At 42.5% G+C, this 16,375-nt stretch overlaps 2 protein-coding genes and 1 long non-coding RNA gene across 5 annotated transcripts; all 3 read left to right on the top strand.

Annotated features, from left to right (window-relative positions):
• The first annotated feature begins 1,989 nt into the window (after nucleotides 1-1,989).
• LOC136481652 (fatty acyl-CoA reductase 1-like) lies at nucleotides 1,990-5,539 on the top strand. Its single transcript, XM_066478984.1, has 9 exons — nucleotides 1,990-2,257; nucleotides 2,333-2,436; nucleotides 3,516-3,715; nucleotides 3,802-3,902; nucleotides 4,031-4,223; nucleotides 4,369-4,530; nucleotides 4,683-4,764; nucleotides 4,855-5,264; nucleotides 5,368-5,539. Exons 1-9 carry the CDS (start codon nucleotides 2,092-2,094, stop codon nucleotides 5,537-5,539), a joined length of 1,590 nt encoding a protein of 529 aa, XP_066335081.1. The 5' UTR covers nucleotides 1,990-2,091.
• A 2,007-nt stretch (nucleotides 5,540-7,546) lies between these two features.
• LOC136481650 (uncharacterized) lies at nucleotides 7,547-8,489 on the top strand. Its single transcript, XR_010764802.1, has 3 exons — nucleotides 7,547-7,695; nucleotides 7,801-7,942; nucleotides 8,023-8,489. It is a non-coding gene; the product is annotated as an uncharacterized lncRNA (long non-coding RNA).
• Nucleotides 8,490-13,268: 4,779 nt separating this feature from the next.
• Nucleotides 13,269-16,118, top strand: LOC136481649 (uncharacterized). Of its 3 annotated transcripts, XM_066478983.1 has the most exons (8): nucleotides 13,269-13,572; nucleotides 14,670-14,760; nucleotides 14,867-15,002; nucleotides 15,090-15,366; nucleotides 15,452-15,545; nucleotides 15,628-15,745; nucleotides 15,826-15,900; nucleotides 15,980-16,118. In XM_066478983.1, the coding sequence occupies exons 2-6, from the start codon at nucleotides 14,678-14,680 to the stop codon at nucleotides 15,710-15,712; spliced, it is 675 nt and encodes a 224-aa protein (XP_066335080.1). In that variant the 5' UTR covers nucleotides 13,269-13,572; nucleotides 14,670-14,677; the 3' UTR covers nucleotides 15,713-15,745; nucleotides 15,826-15,900; nucleotides 15,980-16,118. The 3 variants fall into 3 exon arrangements, with proteins under 3 accessions (XP_066335080.1, XP_066335078.1, XP_066335079.1); XM_066478981.1 differs by lacking the exon at nucleotides 13,269-13,572 and having other exon boundaries at nucleotides 13,652-14,760; XM_066478982.1 differs by lacking the exons at nucleotides 13,269-13,572; nucleotides 15,980-16,118 and having other exon boundaries at nucleotides 13,652-14,760; nucleotides 15,826-15,961.
• The last annotated feature ends 257 nt before the right edge of the window (nucleotides 16,119-16,375 follow it).

The raw sequence follows: 16,375 nt of genomic DNA, 5'->3' as shown, positions 1-16,375 counted from the left end.
AATAATGGTTCTTTAGTAAATAATGCACTAGTATGCAAATATTTGTAGGACACAGAACCAAAGGCATACACGTACTTGAACTCTGTTTTTCCTTCTGTAATGGAACTCCTAAACTCCTAATGTTCGATATATAGAAAGCAAAAGAAGGAACGTAGCTTCTCGAGAACCATCTGGTCCTTGAGAAATTCCAAACTTAAAAACTACGCTGCGCCACACGCGCCCCGCTGCGTGGATTCACCGCCTCCACCACGTCCCCCGCTCTAACTCGCGCCTCCCGCCATGGCCATGCTCCATCCGCCTGCCGCGGTCACTGTCGAGGTCCGTGCCACCGATGAGCTCTGCACTGGCGACCCCCACGCCACTCCGTGCCATCGAGCTTTGCACCGGTGTCGAGCTCCACATCAACGAGCTTCCATTTACCCAAGCAACAAGTTGGTGAGCACATGTTGCAACTGTATGGTTCATGCGTTTTAGATTTATGTTGCATATGTTTCATCTGCCATGTTGTAAAAATAGATCTGGTATTGCATATGTTGCAATGGCTATACACTTATGTTGTAAGTGTATGTTTTAAATGTTTCAGTTGTTTTAGACGTATGTTGCAAGTGCTTTATCTAGATGTTGCAGTGGTTATACACACATGTTTTAACTATATGTTTTAAATGTTTCATCTGTTTTAGACGTATGTTGCAGCAAGTGCTTCATATTGCAAGTGTTTCCTAAGCAGGCATATGGGAAACGGGCGCAGGTGTAGGCGGTCCCCACGTGCGAGTAGGAAGTGAAGCGGCTGTGGGAGATCCCCACGGAGTGGCAGGCGTGGGCGGGCAGGCGCAGCAGTAGGTGTGGGCGGGCGAGCAGGCGAGCAAGGCAGGTGCAGCGGGTAGGCGGGCAAGCAGGGGCAACAGGCAGGCGGGCCGTCATGCACAGCAGGCCAGTAGGCGCAGGCGTCCGTGTGAATGTCCGAACGCTAGGCACGTACTCCCTCTGTCCCATTTTAAAAGTCGTTTTAGTCTTCAACGAGGTGCAATAAAGATTCTCTGAACCTAGATCGTGGCTATGTCCACATGCATGGATGAATATCTGAACCTGGACACTTCAATGCAGTGCTAGAACGTCATTCATACCGGGACAGAGGGAGTAAGAACTAAAGAGAAACGACGCAAGTGTTCCCATTGGGTGACATGGAACATGCATGATGGGTGGCTCACCTAAAATTTATCATGGGAAGGCCACTATATATTTCACTATGTCCAAATTTCTGAAAGTGATCGATCACCATGTGCCACTATATATTATATGATCATTGTGCGCTCACATGGAAATCAGTGCTCCAGTTCTAGCAGGGTACTAGTATATGTCAACAAAGTGGTTGATGATGTGAAAAAATTGACCGTCGACAGTCAAAAATAAATTGACCGTCTTTTGAAATAAAATACTGTATATATAATATCATGACTTTTAATTATCATTTTGCCAATCATCGCAGGCCTAGGACACTTCAAACTGACGTCAGTACGTCAGTCAACAACAGTATACTCCCTCCATCTATAAAAGAATGTAATTCTTGTTTTTCGAGTAGTCAAACAGTTTCAATTTTAACTAAATTTGTATAAAAAATTATTAACATTCATGATATAAAATAAGTATCATTAGATTTGTCATTAAATCTATTTTCACAATAAATTTATTTGGAGACATAAATGCTAATACTATTTACGGTAAAGTTGGTCAAACATGAGCTATCTTGACCGACACGGTTTCCATAATTGTATTCTTTTATGAACGGAGGGAGTAGCTAGCTAATCCGCTTGAAGAGCTCACCAACGAAGGACGCTTTGCTTTGTGTCCATAATCAATTAGCTCCTCTATTTATTTACTACAGCAGCCATCCTGGTTCCTGCTGCCCGCTGAAACACACATCTCTCTTCCCGCCTATAAATACGTGGTCTGTTTGTCTGTAGGATCCCAAAGCTAACATCCAACAAACAAGTAGCCTTTAACCCTACAACTACAAGGCATAGTACTACATCTCATCAGAAACTCAGATTCACCTACACCGCTACACGGACCACACTGCTTGCACATTCGAAGATGATAGGTGAACTGGATTCAGATGTTGTTGTACGCTACTTCAGAGGCAAGAGCATACTGATCACTGGTTCAACTGGCTTCCTGGGGAAAGGTACGGTACCTCTTCATGCATGCATGAACTCGTCCAGCTACTACTCTTTCAGGGTGTCTGCACAATGCATGGCTGGTCATCTCAGTGGGGGGGGGGGGGGGGGGGGGGGGGGGGGGGTTGCTTGCTTTCTTCCTTTTCGTCTCTCTGTAGTGCTTGTGGAGAAGATACTGAGGGTTCAGCCGGATGTCAAGAAGCTCTTCCTGCTTATTCGATCCGCCGATGTCAAGTCTGCGAAGCAGAGGGTCGAGACTGAGGTGAAAACAAAAATATTTCTTCTATTCTTCCTTCCATCTTAGTTCCTGAAGTTGTATCCAATGGCACAGTCTGAAGTTTCTCCATCACATGCAAATTTTTTTCTGGAAACCATTTCTACATACAAGGACAGATGAATTATTTATTTCAAAAGGTCGGCAAGAGCTTTGACGAAATATATTATTAGGAGAAAGAAAAATTCTTCAGAAAAGTTACATACCCGAAGCAAAACAAAGACAACCAACAACAGACCACTGTCATGGAAAAAACTTGTTTCGACAACAGAGAAAAATCGTGTATGAATCTTTTAAGTATGCGAATTTGATGTCCCCTCTATGTTTACCACTGTGCTCGTGCATATCTTGCAATGAGCAGCTCATGCAAGATGTATGCACCACCCAAATCTTGCTCACGCAATATTGATAAAGCAAACAAGAGTACATTACACAAATTTAATTGTTCTTATATCTGAAGAGCAAACTATTTGTTTTGTAGCTATGTCTAGCCATCCATTACCCTTATCACCCACTCAGCAAAATATGCCCTCCAATCTGACTTCAATATAATATGGCCTGTTGTACAACAGAAGTACGTAACTGTGTGGCTATACTGTGCAGTAAGCATCAACAACATGATGACAAGAACAATACACAAATATGTTTTTTTCCTTGAGCAATCTGTGACCAAAGCAGAAAATATCTCTTTATATTAATAGAAGAAGACAGTGACTGGTCGGAAGAGGCAGTTGCGGCAAAAGCTTTTGAGAAATGAATAGTAGCATAGCACAGATATGGAAGTAAGAGACAAAGTGACCCCTTACAATAGCTGAGGTGGACCGGGTTCTGAAAGTAGTCTTGCATGGCGCAACTCTGCAGGTTTGCTGAGTCAGAATGTCTTCTGATGGATCTGATAGCTGCATTCAATCTGAAATGTGTTTTCTTCTGACAAAATTAGTGGCAAATGCATAGGTCATTGAATGTTTGAAGCAAAACTTACTATATACCTGATAACTGTTGTGTTTCACTAATAGCATCGCTCTTATGGTAATGTTTCTGCATAAACTCTGTTTCGTTATCGCTAGGTGACAGGAAGGGAGATCTTTCAAATTTTGAAAGAAAAGCATGGCAATGGGTTTGAAGGTTTCATCCAAGAAAAAGTATGCCCTTTGCCAGGAGACATCATGTATGAGAACTTGGGCCTAGGCCCTGCCAAACTGAGAGAAATATGGAAAGAAATAGACATCATTGTCAACGGAGCTGCAACTACAAATTTCTACGAAAGGTCTGAGCTTGTTTCTGTTAACAAAATTATTTCAGATAGCATGAATATTGTGGAAATATTTGTTCAATTATCTGGCCAAACTGCAGGTATGATGTGGCTTTTGACACAAATGTCATGGGAGCCAAGCACATCTGTGAGTTTGCAAAGAGGTGCAGTAAACTCAAGATGCTGCTGCACGTTTCAACAGGTAGGAAAGCAACAGTCCTCTGTTCCTGTGTGGCCAAATCTGGACCATCCATTTTCTTCAATTAAGGGGGTATAATACAAGTACAACTAAAAGAACTATCAGCAATCTGATAACATTTTCATGAGCAGCTTATGTAGCCGGTGAACAAGAAGGGATAGTGCTAGAGAAGCCATTCCATTTGGGTGAAACCCTGAGGGAAGGCACGCACCTGGACATCGAATCCGAACTAAATCTGATAAAAGAGACCAGGAGAGAACTGAAAACCAACCGTTCTTCAGAAAAGGCTGAGAGAAGAACCATGAAGGAGCTTGGCCTCAACAGGTGAGTGAGAACTAGAGAACTCATTACTACAAAAGTACATTTGTCCATTGTCCTGGTTATGCATCTTAATTTGCTGCTTACCTACTATTAATACTGTCCAAATAATCACAAGCACATGACATGTCTCTGTCAATGATCGATGAAGGGCAAGGGAGTTCGGGTGGCCAAACACCTATGTGTTCACCAAAGCCATGGGGGAGATGCTGCTGGGGCACCTTCGAGGAGATCTCCCAGTCGTCATCGTCCAGCCTAGCATCATAACCAGCGTCCTGAACGAGCCGTTGCCTGGATGGATGGAAGGGATCAGGTAAGTGACCGAAAAGACAACAAATAATTAATTCACCAGATGTGCATCCAAGAATTCTCCATTGATTTCTTCATGGCAGCAAGCAAAGCAGTCAGCAGTATATATGGACAGTGAATGAAAAACAAAACGCATGGTTGCCTTCGATTTTGCAGGACAATTGACTCGTTCATCATCGGCTACGCCAAGCAGGCTCTGTCAATCTTCTTAGTTGACCTCGACTTGATAATGGACGTGGTGAGTTTCCAAACGCAGCATCAAATTTAGAGGAACTTTTCTATCAAGCAGCAAACCAACAAGGACGCACATATTTCTGATTTCTGACAGATTCCCGGGGACATGGTGGTGAACGGCATGATGGTGGCAATGGCGGCGCACTCGGAGGAGCAGGCGCAGCAGCAGAGCATCTACCACCTGACGTCGTCGGTGCGGCACCCGGCGCCGTACGCCGTCCTCGCGGAGTGCGTCCACCGCTACTTCCTCCACAATCCACTGATGAGGTCTGGGGGCAAGAACAGCGAGCCCCTGCGGCCTAGCAGGATGCGCTTCTTCCGCACGCTCCCCAGGTTCCGCGCGTACATGGCCGTCAAGTTCAGGCTTCCACTCGAGGTCCTTCGCCTGCTGAACATTGCCCTGTGCGCCGCTTTCTCCCGGCGCTACCACGAGCTCGGCAGGAAGTACAGATACGTCATGCATATTGCAGAGCTGTACGCACCATACGCCTTGTTCAAAGGATGGTAAGCAACCAACCGACCAAAGCCCTTCTCCTTCTTTTCATTTTTTTTGCATTTGGGATGCATGGCCGCGCGCTCACTGTTCTTTGGGTTTGGTCGTCGAAAGCTTTGATGACTCCAACACGGAGAGGCTGAGGGCGGCGATGGCGAGCAACGACGGGCAAGACAAAAGGAGCAGGGGATATGAAAACTTTGGTTTCGATCCCAAGTGCATAGACTGGGACGACTACTTCTACAGGGTTCACATCCCCGGTGTTGTCAAGTACCTCTGTGATTAGTAGAGATGTGTTTTACTACATACACAAGTACGTGTACGTCGGTGTGTGCGGTGTGTTGTGCTGCAAATGTTAGCATTATTCTTGTTCAGTCATTATCTAAAGAAAGCATTCTTGTTCAGTGGCTATAAGGAAAGCAAGTTATTAGATTTCTTATTTTGCTAACTTTTTTTTTGAGAATGATGGTACAGGTTTTCCTTTGGTCTTATGCCACCGAAAAGTGTCTTACACTCTTATGTTAGGAGCTTGGTTGCATGGGGTGAACAGAGAAAAAACCTCATGTACTAACTTTTGGTTGAGGCAAGGACTCGGCTACACTTACATAAGCTAGAGTTATTTAAGCCAAAAAAACTCATACTTTAAGAATACCACATGCCAAATTCATGTTTTAAAAACTAGCTATTTTACCACGCCAAGGAATATAGCATCACAAATACGTGCAATCATGCCATGTGAGTTGACCACTATATATAGAATAGGCAACCACTGCCGTCTATATCTGCTACAACTAAAAAGAACAAAGCGTGGACATCTTTTGATGCGACATTTGTTTTGGTTCGTCCGTCTGTCTATCCATGCGAATCGCCTCCCCCTCGCCCCCGACGCCTCCCACCCCGCATGACTCCACCACTCCCCCGACGCCTCCTCTCCCACGCGTGCGACGATGACTCCTCCATCTCTCATCACACCAGGCGAGGGAGCTGCCCACCAGGTGAGGGCACCGGCCAAGGACGCCAGGCCGCCCGCCAGCGGCCACCACGGCACAGGGCCCGCACGCACTCTGTCTCACCATCGCAGCAGCCCTACGCCAGGTGCCCAGGTTTTTGGGCCCTTCGCCAGGTTACCGTCAATCACTCCGCGATCGCCCAGCGCTCCACTCCGCGCGCAGGTGGCCTCCAACCTCGCGCCGCTCTACCCAGCCGCCGTCCGCAGCCACGTTGTCACCATGCGATCCGTGGCCGGGGGCCATAGCCCCTCGAACCGCGTGACCATCAAGCACGCGCAAAGTACGGGATGACCGCTAGGCAGCACCGGTGCACCACCGCTCTGGATCTGTGCAGGGCGGACGCGGATTCCCTCGGGACGCCTATGGATCGCAACGGTGGTGGTGCCGGGCAAGACAGCGCAGGTGCGCCGACCTGCTGGGGCGCGGTTGCCGGGGGCGGGACTGCCGACGCGCGGCTACCGAGGGCGCTGCCGTCGGAGCCTTCGCCGGCGAGGCGGTGAAGCGGTCGTAGTAGCTTTCCATGGAGGTGGCCAAGCACTCGTCAGTGCTGGTCTCGGAGACGGCAAAAAAGTCCAATGAGATCTTCTCGGAGACTGCCTCCAAGTCACGTCGGCACTTCCGTGGCGCCGTCGGCATCAGCAGTGGCTCACCAGCACGATCTGGCGGGCTGGGACGCGCCGACGAAGCGGGTGGCTTAGGCGATGAAGCGACCGAGCCGTGTGGGCTGGCTCATCGCGGACATCCGGCTCGGCGCGGACCGCCTCCTCCAGGCCTGGTTCATTGCCGGCAGCGCACCCCCGTACAGCTTGCACCACCACGTCAACATGATGGAGCGCGTTATCGTCTAAGAGGTGGTACAAGCCCCCAGCATCTCCTCCTGCCCTAACACCTCCTCTCCCCCACGTGCTCCCGCGGCCAGCATCCATGGAGGGCATCAGGGCGAATCCTGTTGCTTCGTAAGTTTGGTCACACAAGCACACATGTTTGGGTGCACCTGGGAGCTGTTTGATGAAATGCTTAGATGGGGGATGCTGCCCAGTTTGGTTGTGCACAATACTCTTTCTGATGCATGCTGGTACCAGGGTGTTGTGGCCAAGGCTCAGGAGTTGTGGGATCGGATGGTGGCTACTCAAAGGTCAGCAATTTGTACATGATTGAATCTTTCAATTTTCATACATCCTTGGTTGAGAGGCTGATCATGCGATCTGTACTTTATATTATCTAAAAATGAGATTTGTATTGCGTCTCCATATATCAAGTGGGATGGGTGGAGCACGTCGAAGTGGACAAGTTGGTGCACAACATCTACAAGCTAGGGTGAACTCGGGGCTCGCCTTCGGTGCACACTGGTTGGATGGAATGCTGGATCGCCAGTGCGAGCGTCTTGCCAGTGTCGTTATGCCAACAACATTCCAATCAAGTGATATCGGTGGTAATATCTATTTAATCTATGACATGCATTATCGTGTACCATTTTCTCTCTATCTAATTGAATCCCCCAAAAATTCAGATCATTATGAAAAATCATTTGTTGCAGTGGTGCCTAGCACGAAGGGAAGGAAGAGCATGCTGAAGCTGGCTGAGAGGATGGTGATGAGCTATTGCAGTGGTGTCAAACACCCAATCACCCAAAAGCAGAGGGGAGGGAACCATGGTGTTTCTGCTATAACAGAGATTTGGTATCTCATTCAAACTTTTAGTTTTTGCTTGTAAAGTTCTAAACAAACCTTGTGTCACCTTCTTAGTGTTTTTTTTTTAGTCAAAATTGACGAGGTGTACTCAACGACCTCCCTACCAACAGTGGTGTCAATTGACATTGTTGGCACCTCCATCGACACTGTGTTGTTGCTGGGAGGTGAAGCACCAGCCTTGCTGCTGGGACACAAAGCACGTCCAGGCCTGTACTGTGCAGGAGCAACAGAGAGATGACAGCTCCAAAGGTGCAATCATGCTGGCCGACATATATGGTGCAGACCTTAGGATATGCGTTCACAAGGTACATCGTTGTCCATGCATAGTGGTTCTTGGATTGGGTTACCTAATTTTTTATCCAGTTATGTGATTAGAACAGTTATCTCTACTTGTGCTTGCAAGTGCGTGATATAAATTTTGTTTTCCTCCTACACCATTTTTCCTTCCGAAAACTTGCTTCTTGCAAAAGAAGGAAGCTTTGGATTGTATAGTTCTACATGTTACACATCTATTTTAAGCTTCATTGCATCTACTACTAGCTAGAATCTAAAGGCATAACATTTAATTTGATGCTAAAGAGATCTTCATTCAGATTAGCACACATTAGTCATTGGCTGAAATAAATTAGCATGCAAATCAGTAACTAGGAGAGAAAAGAATTCACATCTACATCTCACAAAGTTGAACATCCTCTCATACCATATAGTGAGGCATAATTCTATTTTTTGTTTGCATGTAGCAACGCACAGGCAAGACCTATAAAGCTTAATTCGTCAATGATTTATATGTCTTTCAATTCTCTCTCCTGCAGAGGGTGATAAGTATAATCTTTCGCTAATTTAAACCTTGCAGGAGGGATTTCAGTATTATCTTTTGCTAATTATATAAATTATTCTTCCTGAAAGGACTCTTAACACATTGATATTTGATTATCTCAACAACTGAAAGCCTACATGACAATGCCTATCTTCAAAAGTACTTCATGTCTCCCTTTAGCATAGATTAGAGTAACCATCAGAGACATCAAGGCCCGATCAGTTTTTACCAGGTCCTTCTGACATTTGTGTGCAGTTTAGTCCTCTTCCTTTGGTATTTTTATTCTTAGCAGCTTCTGATCACCTGGATCCCTGATAGATGATAGTTCTGACCATACCTTAATTTGTTTATAGGCCTACGCAATCCGACAAGCTAAGGTCCATTTAATTGTCCAGCTGGCATTGCTTTGCGATTTGGAGGCAATCCATCTATTGTTCTCCCACTTTTCCCTTACCAATCTAGATGGTTACTGCCTTACAAAAGATTTTTTTTTGCATTGCGTATCGTGTCACCTGCTCGGTTCGGCTGGATCTTGACAATACTAGGTATTGTGCCATATATCTGACGATATCACCATGTCAATGATATTTGTCCGTGCTCATGATTATGTGCCATATATCTGAGGACATGACCATGATATTTGATTCGTTTCTTAGTTCACTGCAGTGCTTATGATTTTGTGGCATATATCTAAGGACATCGCCATGACAATCATATTCGTTTCATTTCTTAGTGCACTACAGTGGTCATGATTTTGGTAATGTCCAATGATGAGTACACATTCCTCTTGCTGTTAGATTAATTTGAGGGAATGGGTTCGTGCAATGATAAATACACAATAAATGTTTATTGTTTGATGCAGTGATCATGGGCTATCGTTCCACAATTTAGACCTCTTTCTTTTTCTAGATAACTGAGGCAATGCTCATGAGCTATGATGATTCTTCCTTTCGTGTCTCTCTACTGTGTTCATAACTGAGGTGGTGATCATGGGCATAGTTGATTTTGTTTTTCCTGTAGCTGCTCAATGATAACTAGAGGCGATGGTCACTTGGTTGGTTTTGCTTTTTCGATGCTTCCTTTTACATATCCATGCTATGTTGATAGCTGAGACGGTGAACATGACCAATGCTTATTCTATTTTTTTCACCTCTTTCTGCCTCTTTTATGTGCACTACTAAGGCAATGGTCAGTTGGTTGCTTCGATTTTTTGCGTCTCTTTCTGCCTATTCTATTTTGTGTATTTTGGCTGAAGCAGTGGTCAATTGGTTATGTTGTTGACTGAGGCGGTGGTCGTGACCAATGTTGGTTTTATTTTTCCTGTCTCTATGTACCTGCTCAATGATAACTAAGGCGATGGTCCAATATGACCAATAATGCTGATTCTATTTTTTGCACCTCTTTCTGCCTCTTCCATGACCATTGAGGCAATGGTCAGTTGGTAGTTTCAATTTTTTGCGTCTCTTTGTACCTATTCAATTTTGTGTATTTTGGAGCCTTTCTGCTTCTTCCGTGATAGCTGAGGCAGTGGTCAATTGGTTAGTTTGACTTTTTGCGCTTATACTTACTTATGATCATTTCCTATGATGTCAATACCACATAATTATGCAATCTGAGCTTCTGCTTATTGCCTGTGATGTGCTAGATATATTCTTCTTCATTCTACGCTTGTTAACGTTGTGTGTCACCATTGCTTGTGATGTCAGGTTATACACTTTTGGTTCTGAGCACACACCCTATTCCCATAGATAGCATTATCAGACACTTTGCTTGTCTGTGATGACTTTTGCTTCTCCTGTTTCTTTGAGTTCTCATTGCAACTATGTGCAATACTGATATAGGTCCGTTTTAACAGAGCCAATCTTTTTCTAATTTCCTAATAGTGTCATTAACTTCTTACTACCAATATTACCTGAACATGATCTATCTCTACAAAGTATTTCATTTATCGACTTTGTGCAGATTGATTAACATATTAGTTTCCAAGCAAGTGTAGTCAATATACTTTCGCTTATTTAGGTTCATATAAATAAATATACAGTGTACTATAGGCTGGTCAAACCGATTACACATTGATTATAGGTTAATCTTAATTACTGATTGATCGTGCCATTCTCCTTGATGTGCATGTTCTATTTGTTTCTACTTTCCTAATAGTGCTCGATTACATCTCCCATTTGATTGAATATTGCCTGTCATGTTATAGAGGAATCATGGCAAAATAAGAAGTAGAAAACTATTGTGCTATCCATATACATATTGCATGTTTGCATGCTCCAGCATACATGGCAACCAGATCCCCTACGCCTTGCTCCAAGGAAAGAGAATTAACACAGAAGGAAAGAGAATTAAGACAAAAAGTAAGAGAGAGACTACATCAATCCTCTGCTATAAATCCTATGGCCTCGCTATAGCGCCCACCCTCGCAGCCAGGACACCACAGCTCCCTCCAGCCAATTGGTGAGGAACTGCTGCAGCCCTGCAGGAACCCGGCAAGGTCAGGCCACCGACCCAACTCGCCTTTTGTCGCCTCATCCCTGCCCTCACCAGGTCTTCTTTTTACTTTTTTTCCTGGTCAATGCATTATTCTCCATGTGGTTGCAATGCCCCTGCTTGGCTTCTCTGGTTGGACAATAGATGATAGATGATGTCCAGTTAGAAGATGAGGCATGAATTTCAGCTGAAATCTACGACCTGTGAAAATAGAGTGCAAGATTGAGTTATTGACAGTTGAAATGCTGAATGAAAAACTAATTTAGGTTCATATTTTTCCCCAGATGAAATCTACGACCTGTGAAAATAGAGTGCAAGATTGAGTTATTGACAGTTGAAATGCTGAATAAAACATATTTAGGTTCCTATTTTTTTTCCTTTAAAAACTAATTTAGGGCTAACTTGATGGAATGGGCTCATTAGTATATACTGAAGATTGGGCACTGGGGTTACGATCTGCCACTGCCAGAGCAAGACGACAACGGGCTAGGCATAGAAATTAGTAGCTGCGACCTGCAGGTATTAAGAAGTCATTTTTCTAATTATTCAATTCCGTACCTTTTCTATTTGTGGCACAACACAGAAATAGGAATTGCAATACCCTATTGCTTTGCTTCTTTGCAATATCCTGTTGCGTGCTTCTAAAAGCGTAGTGTCATGTGACGTGTCTGACTGTCTTGAGTAGTTGAGTCTGACAATTGTTAGTCATAGTATTGTTATTATGTTAACTTAAGGGAATTCAGACTTGCTTGTTATGTCAACTAAGGGAATTCAGAATCGTACTGCCCACTTTGCTTCCTGCAATTCTAGAATGAAGGGATTCACTCAGTGGTTTGTTGTGATAACTGATAAGGGTTGCCATCTACGATTTTTATCATGGTTAGTGTCTTGCGATAGCCTGTGCAGAGCACCATCAATTGTGATGGCATTGCTTGATCAGGCATATATTAGTGCCTAAAAGATTAGTGGTATACACCATTCTCTTCAAGTTTTAGGTTTTTGAATTTCATATTTGAGGGACCATTTTATTGTGTCTTTTGGATAGATTGCAATGGGCGTCATCGCCACATGCCATCTATTGATTTGAGACTTTGGGTGCAGATAAATTGCATCATTTTTTTTCATGATATATTTCAGTTTTCATACTTCTCATCGATGTTTCAATATAAAACTACTCTAAACTACTATATTTGCCCTCTATGGGACATATAGTAGACTTAAAGCTATATGGCGTTCTTTGTTTAGCCCCCCCCCCCCCCCCCCCCCTATATTTTTCCTGGATCCATCACTGGTGATACCCGATAATAGATAGAACTTTTTTGCATATCATATCTCCTGTTATTTGGTACTTTGTGTTGTTTAGCATGATGATTTGGAGACGATCCTAATATGAGTTTACTGAACAACCGTATATTTAGTTCCTTGTGTTTTTTTTCCTTTAATTATGGGCATGATGCTGTAGTTTAGTTTAGAGCAACAATTTAGGTAGCAAGTGACGATGCAGTATTATGGTTGCATATTAACTAATCCTTGTTCTTTCATCATGCTTGAGTGCTTTGGGAAAAGAAAACCTAACGAAGCTGATGAAAGGCATTTAGGCTAAAATTTAGAATGTAGAATATAAATTTTGTAAGAAGAGCTCTTCCACTGTATCTATCTGATCGTGAGCAGATACAGTGGGCTAAACTGCTAAAGTAACTGCTTAATTTTTACTGTCCAGTTCAATAACAAAAGCTAGGGTGACCTTGGAACTTGTAAGTTCTCCTTAGATAGTTCTGCCTTTTGTTTCCTGGGTGTATTCTGATTTTGTTCTGATAGACTTTATTTTATTCTGGAAAAGAGAGAATCTCTGTTTTTTGTTGAAAGCGTAATTGTTGCATAATCGGTGTACCTTTAAACTAAAAAGGTAGAATTAATCTTTGTTTTTGTTGAAAGCATAATTGTTGCATAATTCGTGTACCTTTCAACTAAAAAGTCTGAGGTAGTAAGTCTAAAAATCCCCTACACAATAGTTGTTGGGCCAGAACCCAGACTCATGTTCATATTAATTTCTTGCTATTTTAAGATGGCAGCCAACTGAAGTTTAAGATGGCATGTGTTTTCTGATGCTGGCAAGCGTTACCTACTTTATGCACATCTAGAATGCTAGAACTCGTGTTCACGTGATTCACCCACGCAGCCACGCTGCGACTGGAGGTGAAGTGCACAGCTACACTTGGAGGCCACCACGTCTCCCTTGCCAAGACACTCACCACTGGTTTCTGACCCATCATCGAACTCCCCTGTGGTTGTGATTTGGAATATATAGGTGAGTTCATTGTATACTGGAGGATTCTATTTAGATGCACAGTATCCATCTAACCAAATTTAGTATAGTCTTGTACCTCGGAGGAGATCCACTTTCTTTCTAGTAATACATATGTAGCAGTTAATAGCAACATTGTAGTGGTTTTAGTGTTTCAAATCTTATTCCTTTATATGAACTTTTGTCATATTATCTGTAACCAATTTCAATTTGTTATAATGACCGCACAATGCAACCATGTACAGAACAATATTATTTACAATGAGATGTGTGAGTTTTTTAGTTTACTTGTTCCTAAACCATAAGAGAGAACTGCATTGATTCATCATCCTGCACAGAATTTATATGCTACTTTGAGTCCAAATTATATAATGTTTTGGGTTTTTGTGTTGTAATTTCTGAAACCTTTAAGAGAGAACTGCATTGATTCAACATTCTACACAGAATTTTCATATGTTACTTTGAGTCCAAATTATATGATGCTTTGAGTTTTTGTGTTGTAATTTCTAAAACCTTGATATGGAATGTTCACATATTCCACACATTAATTTTTATGCATAGCTATCTTATCTTATTTTCTATGACTTCAAAATAGTATTGTATTTAGTGAGACTTCAGCAATCTTTCTCTTGATCTACACTAAAGATCATAAAATAGACTTTATATATTCATCTAAACCACAATCCACGTGTGTTCGCGTTGGCATGACTAAAAATGAATTTGTTACTCGTGCGTTGCTTTGGTTACTTTGACTAAAAATTATTTCTAAGGCATCATGATAGCAACCAAAACATGATCTCATTTTGGTGGTTTGATTTGCATCACGGTCTATCACCGTATACTGCAGTTCAAATTTTGTTGTCATGTGGCCATGCACGGGCATCAAATTTGTGGTCATGTATGCTAACAAATTAACAATGTAGGTGTTGTAGTTATTTCAGAGGCCTCACATGATGTCATCAAGATAACAGGACTGAGGCACAGAGCACGCGGACAACTTTAAATCTTTAATTGCCTGCCGATCTCCATAGAATAATAGTATATTATGTTTAGACTGACTAATGTCATCCTGTATATTTTTCATGATTTTGGTTTCTCAGTTGCCGATATGGGTTCTGGCTGTCGATCGCTCAAAAGAAAGAGGGTGTACGCTGAACCGCCGCCTGCAATCACCGATACACACATCTACAGGTAACTACGTTACATTTATCTTGTAATTGATCGAGGCAATCATTTTCTGTTAACGTAGGTTTACTCGTGTGTTTTATCATTTCGATTGACACGGATGGGATTGCAGATGGGTTGAATTCCATGAAGTGAGAATGGAACACATATCTTCCATTTGGGATGTGAGTGCCATGGTTTTTTGGAAAGGCAACGTACGACATCACCATGGTGATACATATTTGCGTGTAATTTTGAAGGATGAGCAGGTGCATTTTTAGCTCATCTTTTTGGACCATGTCTATTTTTTTCTACCAGCCATTGTTATCTATCTGTTGGATCTAATATTTGTACAGGGAACCAAAATGGAAGCGGTTGCGTATGGCGACCAAACCATGAGGTTCGACGCTTTGCTTCGTGTAGGACAATGTTATGACTTCATGAGAGTTGGCTTCACGCCTACTCATGTTGGTCCTTTGGGCTACATCTTCTGTTTATGTGCCGAGTACTTTGTGGTTCTATCTCCACAAAGTATGGCTAATGCACCACCGAGAGAGCTATGGATTTGTCAGTGTCCTCGTATCTTTATGGAATTCGAGGATGTATACGCTCAAGCTGAGTACTTTTTTGCAGGTATACCTCATATGCCTATATTTAAAAATACATAGTTAACTGTTCATGCTCCCATTCCATCAATAACTATCGTTTGTGTTTGTAGATGTCATTGGTATAGTTGTGCATGTGTCTAATATTCGAGGAAGGGATGACGTGCGGATGCGACCATACAAATATGTGGTGCTAATGAATGAAAGGTACTTAGAATGAAAATTTTATCATTGCTCCATGCTATCAATTTTTTTATTGTTTGATGCTAATCAATTTTGTAACTCGTAGGTACCACTGCATCATAATAACTGTCAAGTATACACACATATGCTATCACTTATCGGAATGGCGGCGAGCGGCATCATCATTTTAGCTAGTCTCCATGTACAAATGAATATAAAGAGAGGTATTGTATCACTGATGTTCTCATATGTATTGACTAAATAAAGTATCAGTTATTACATTTTTTTTCCTCGTGCATGATAGGCGGAGTGACCACTACTGACGATTTCAGCGAATTGGTATTCAGTCCTATTTGTAATCAGGCGCGTGATTTTCAAAGTGAGGTTCTTTTGGGGTAATTCATTGATTTAATTTATTGACTACAACACTGACCCAAAAGTTTTTTATTTGTTTATAGGCCTACCTAATCGTCTGCTTGTTGATGAAGCCAGACGTCGTCGAGTTCAAGAATTTGCTAAGAACACCGTGTCGCGTCTCATAGATTTAGAGAACTAAATAATATTGAAATTATTTAAACGCTTGTGACATGCACTTTGAATAGATGATGGACATAAATTTAGTTTAATATAATAGTCATTTTGTGCATTTTCAGGTTTAAAATATGTGGATTGAGCAATGTTTGTCTAACATATTTGATTGCTTCATTTAGTTTGTAATATCAGAGACTTCTTGCTGATATAAAATATTATTTTAGCCATATCACGGAAATGTATATATAGTAGAGTTTGTGAGCCTATGGTGCCGCGCTCTTAGTGACTATTAATTTCACAAACTTTGCTTTTTTAGATTAAAT

Source organism: Miscanthus floridulus, chromosome 9 (assembly GCF_019320115.1).
Source record: "Miscanthus floridulus cultivar M001 chromosome 9, ASM1932011v1, whole genome shotgun sequence".
NCBI classification, from domain to species: domain Eukaryota; kingdom Viridiplantae; phylum Streptophyta; class Magnoliopsida; order Poales; family Poaceae; genus Miscanthus; species Miscanthus floridulus.
This window is presented reverse-complemented; position numbering and strand designations above follow the sequence as displayed.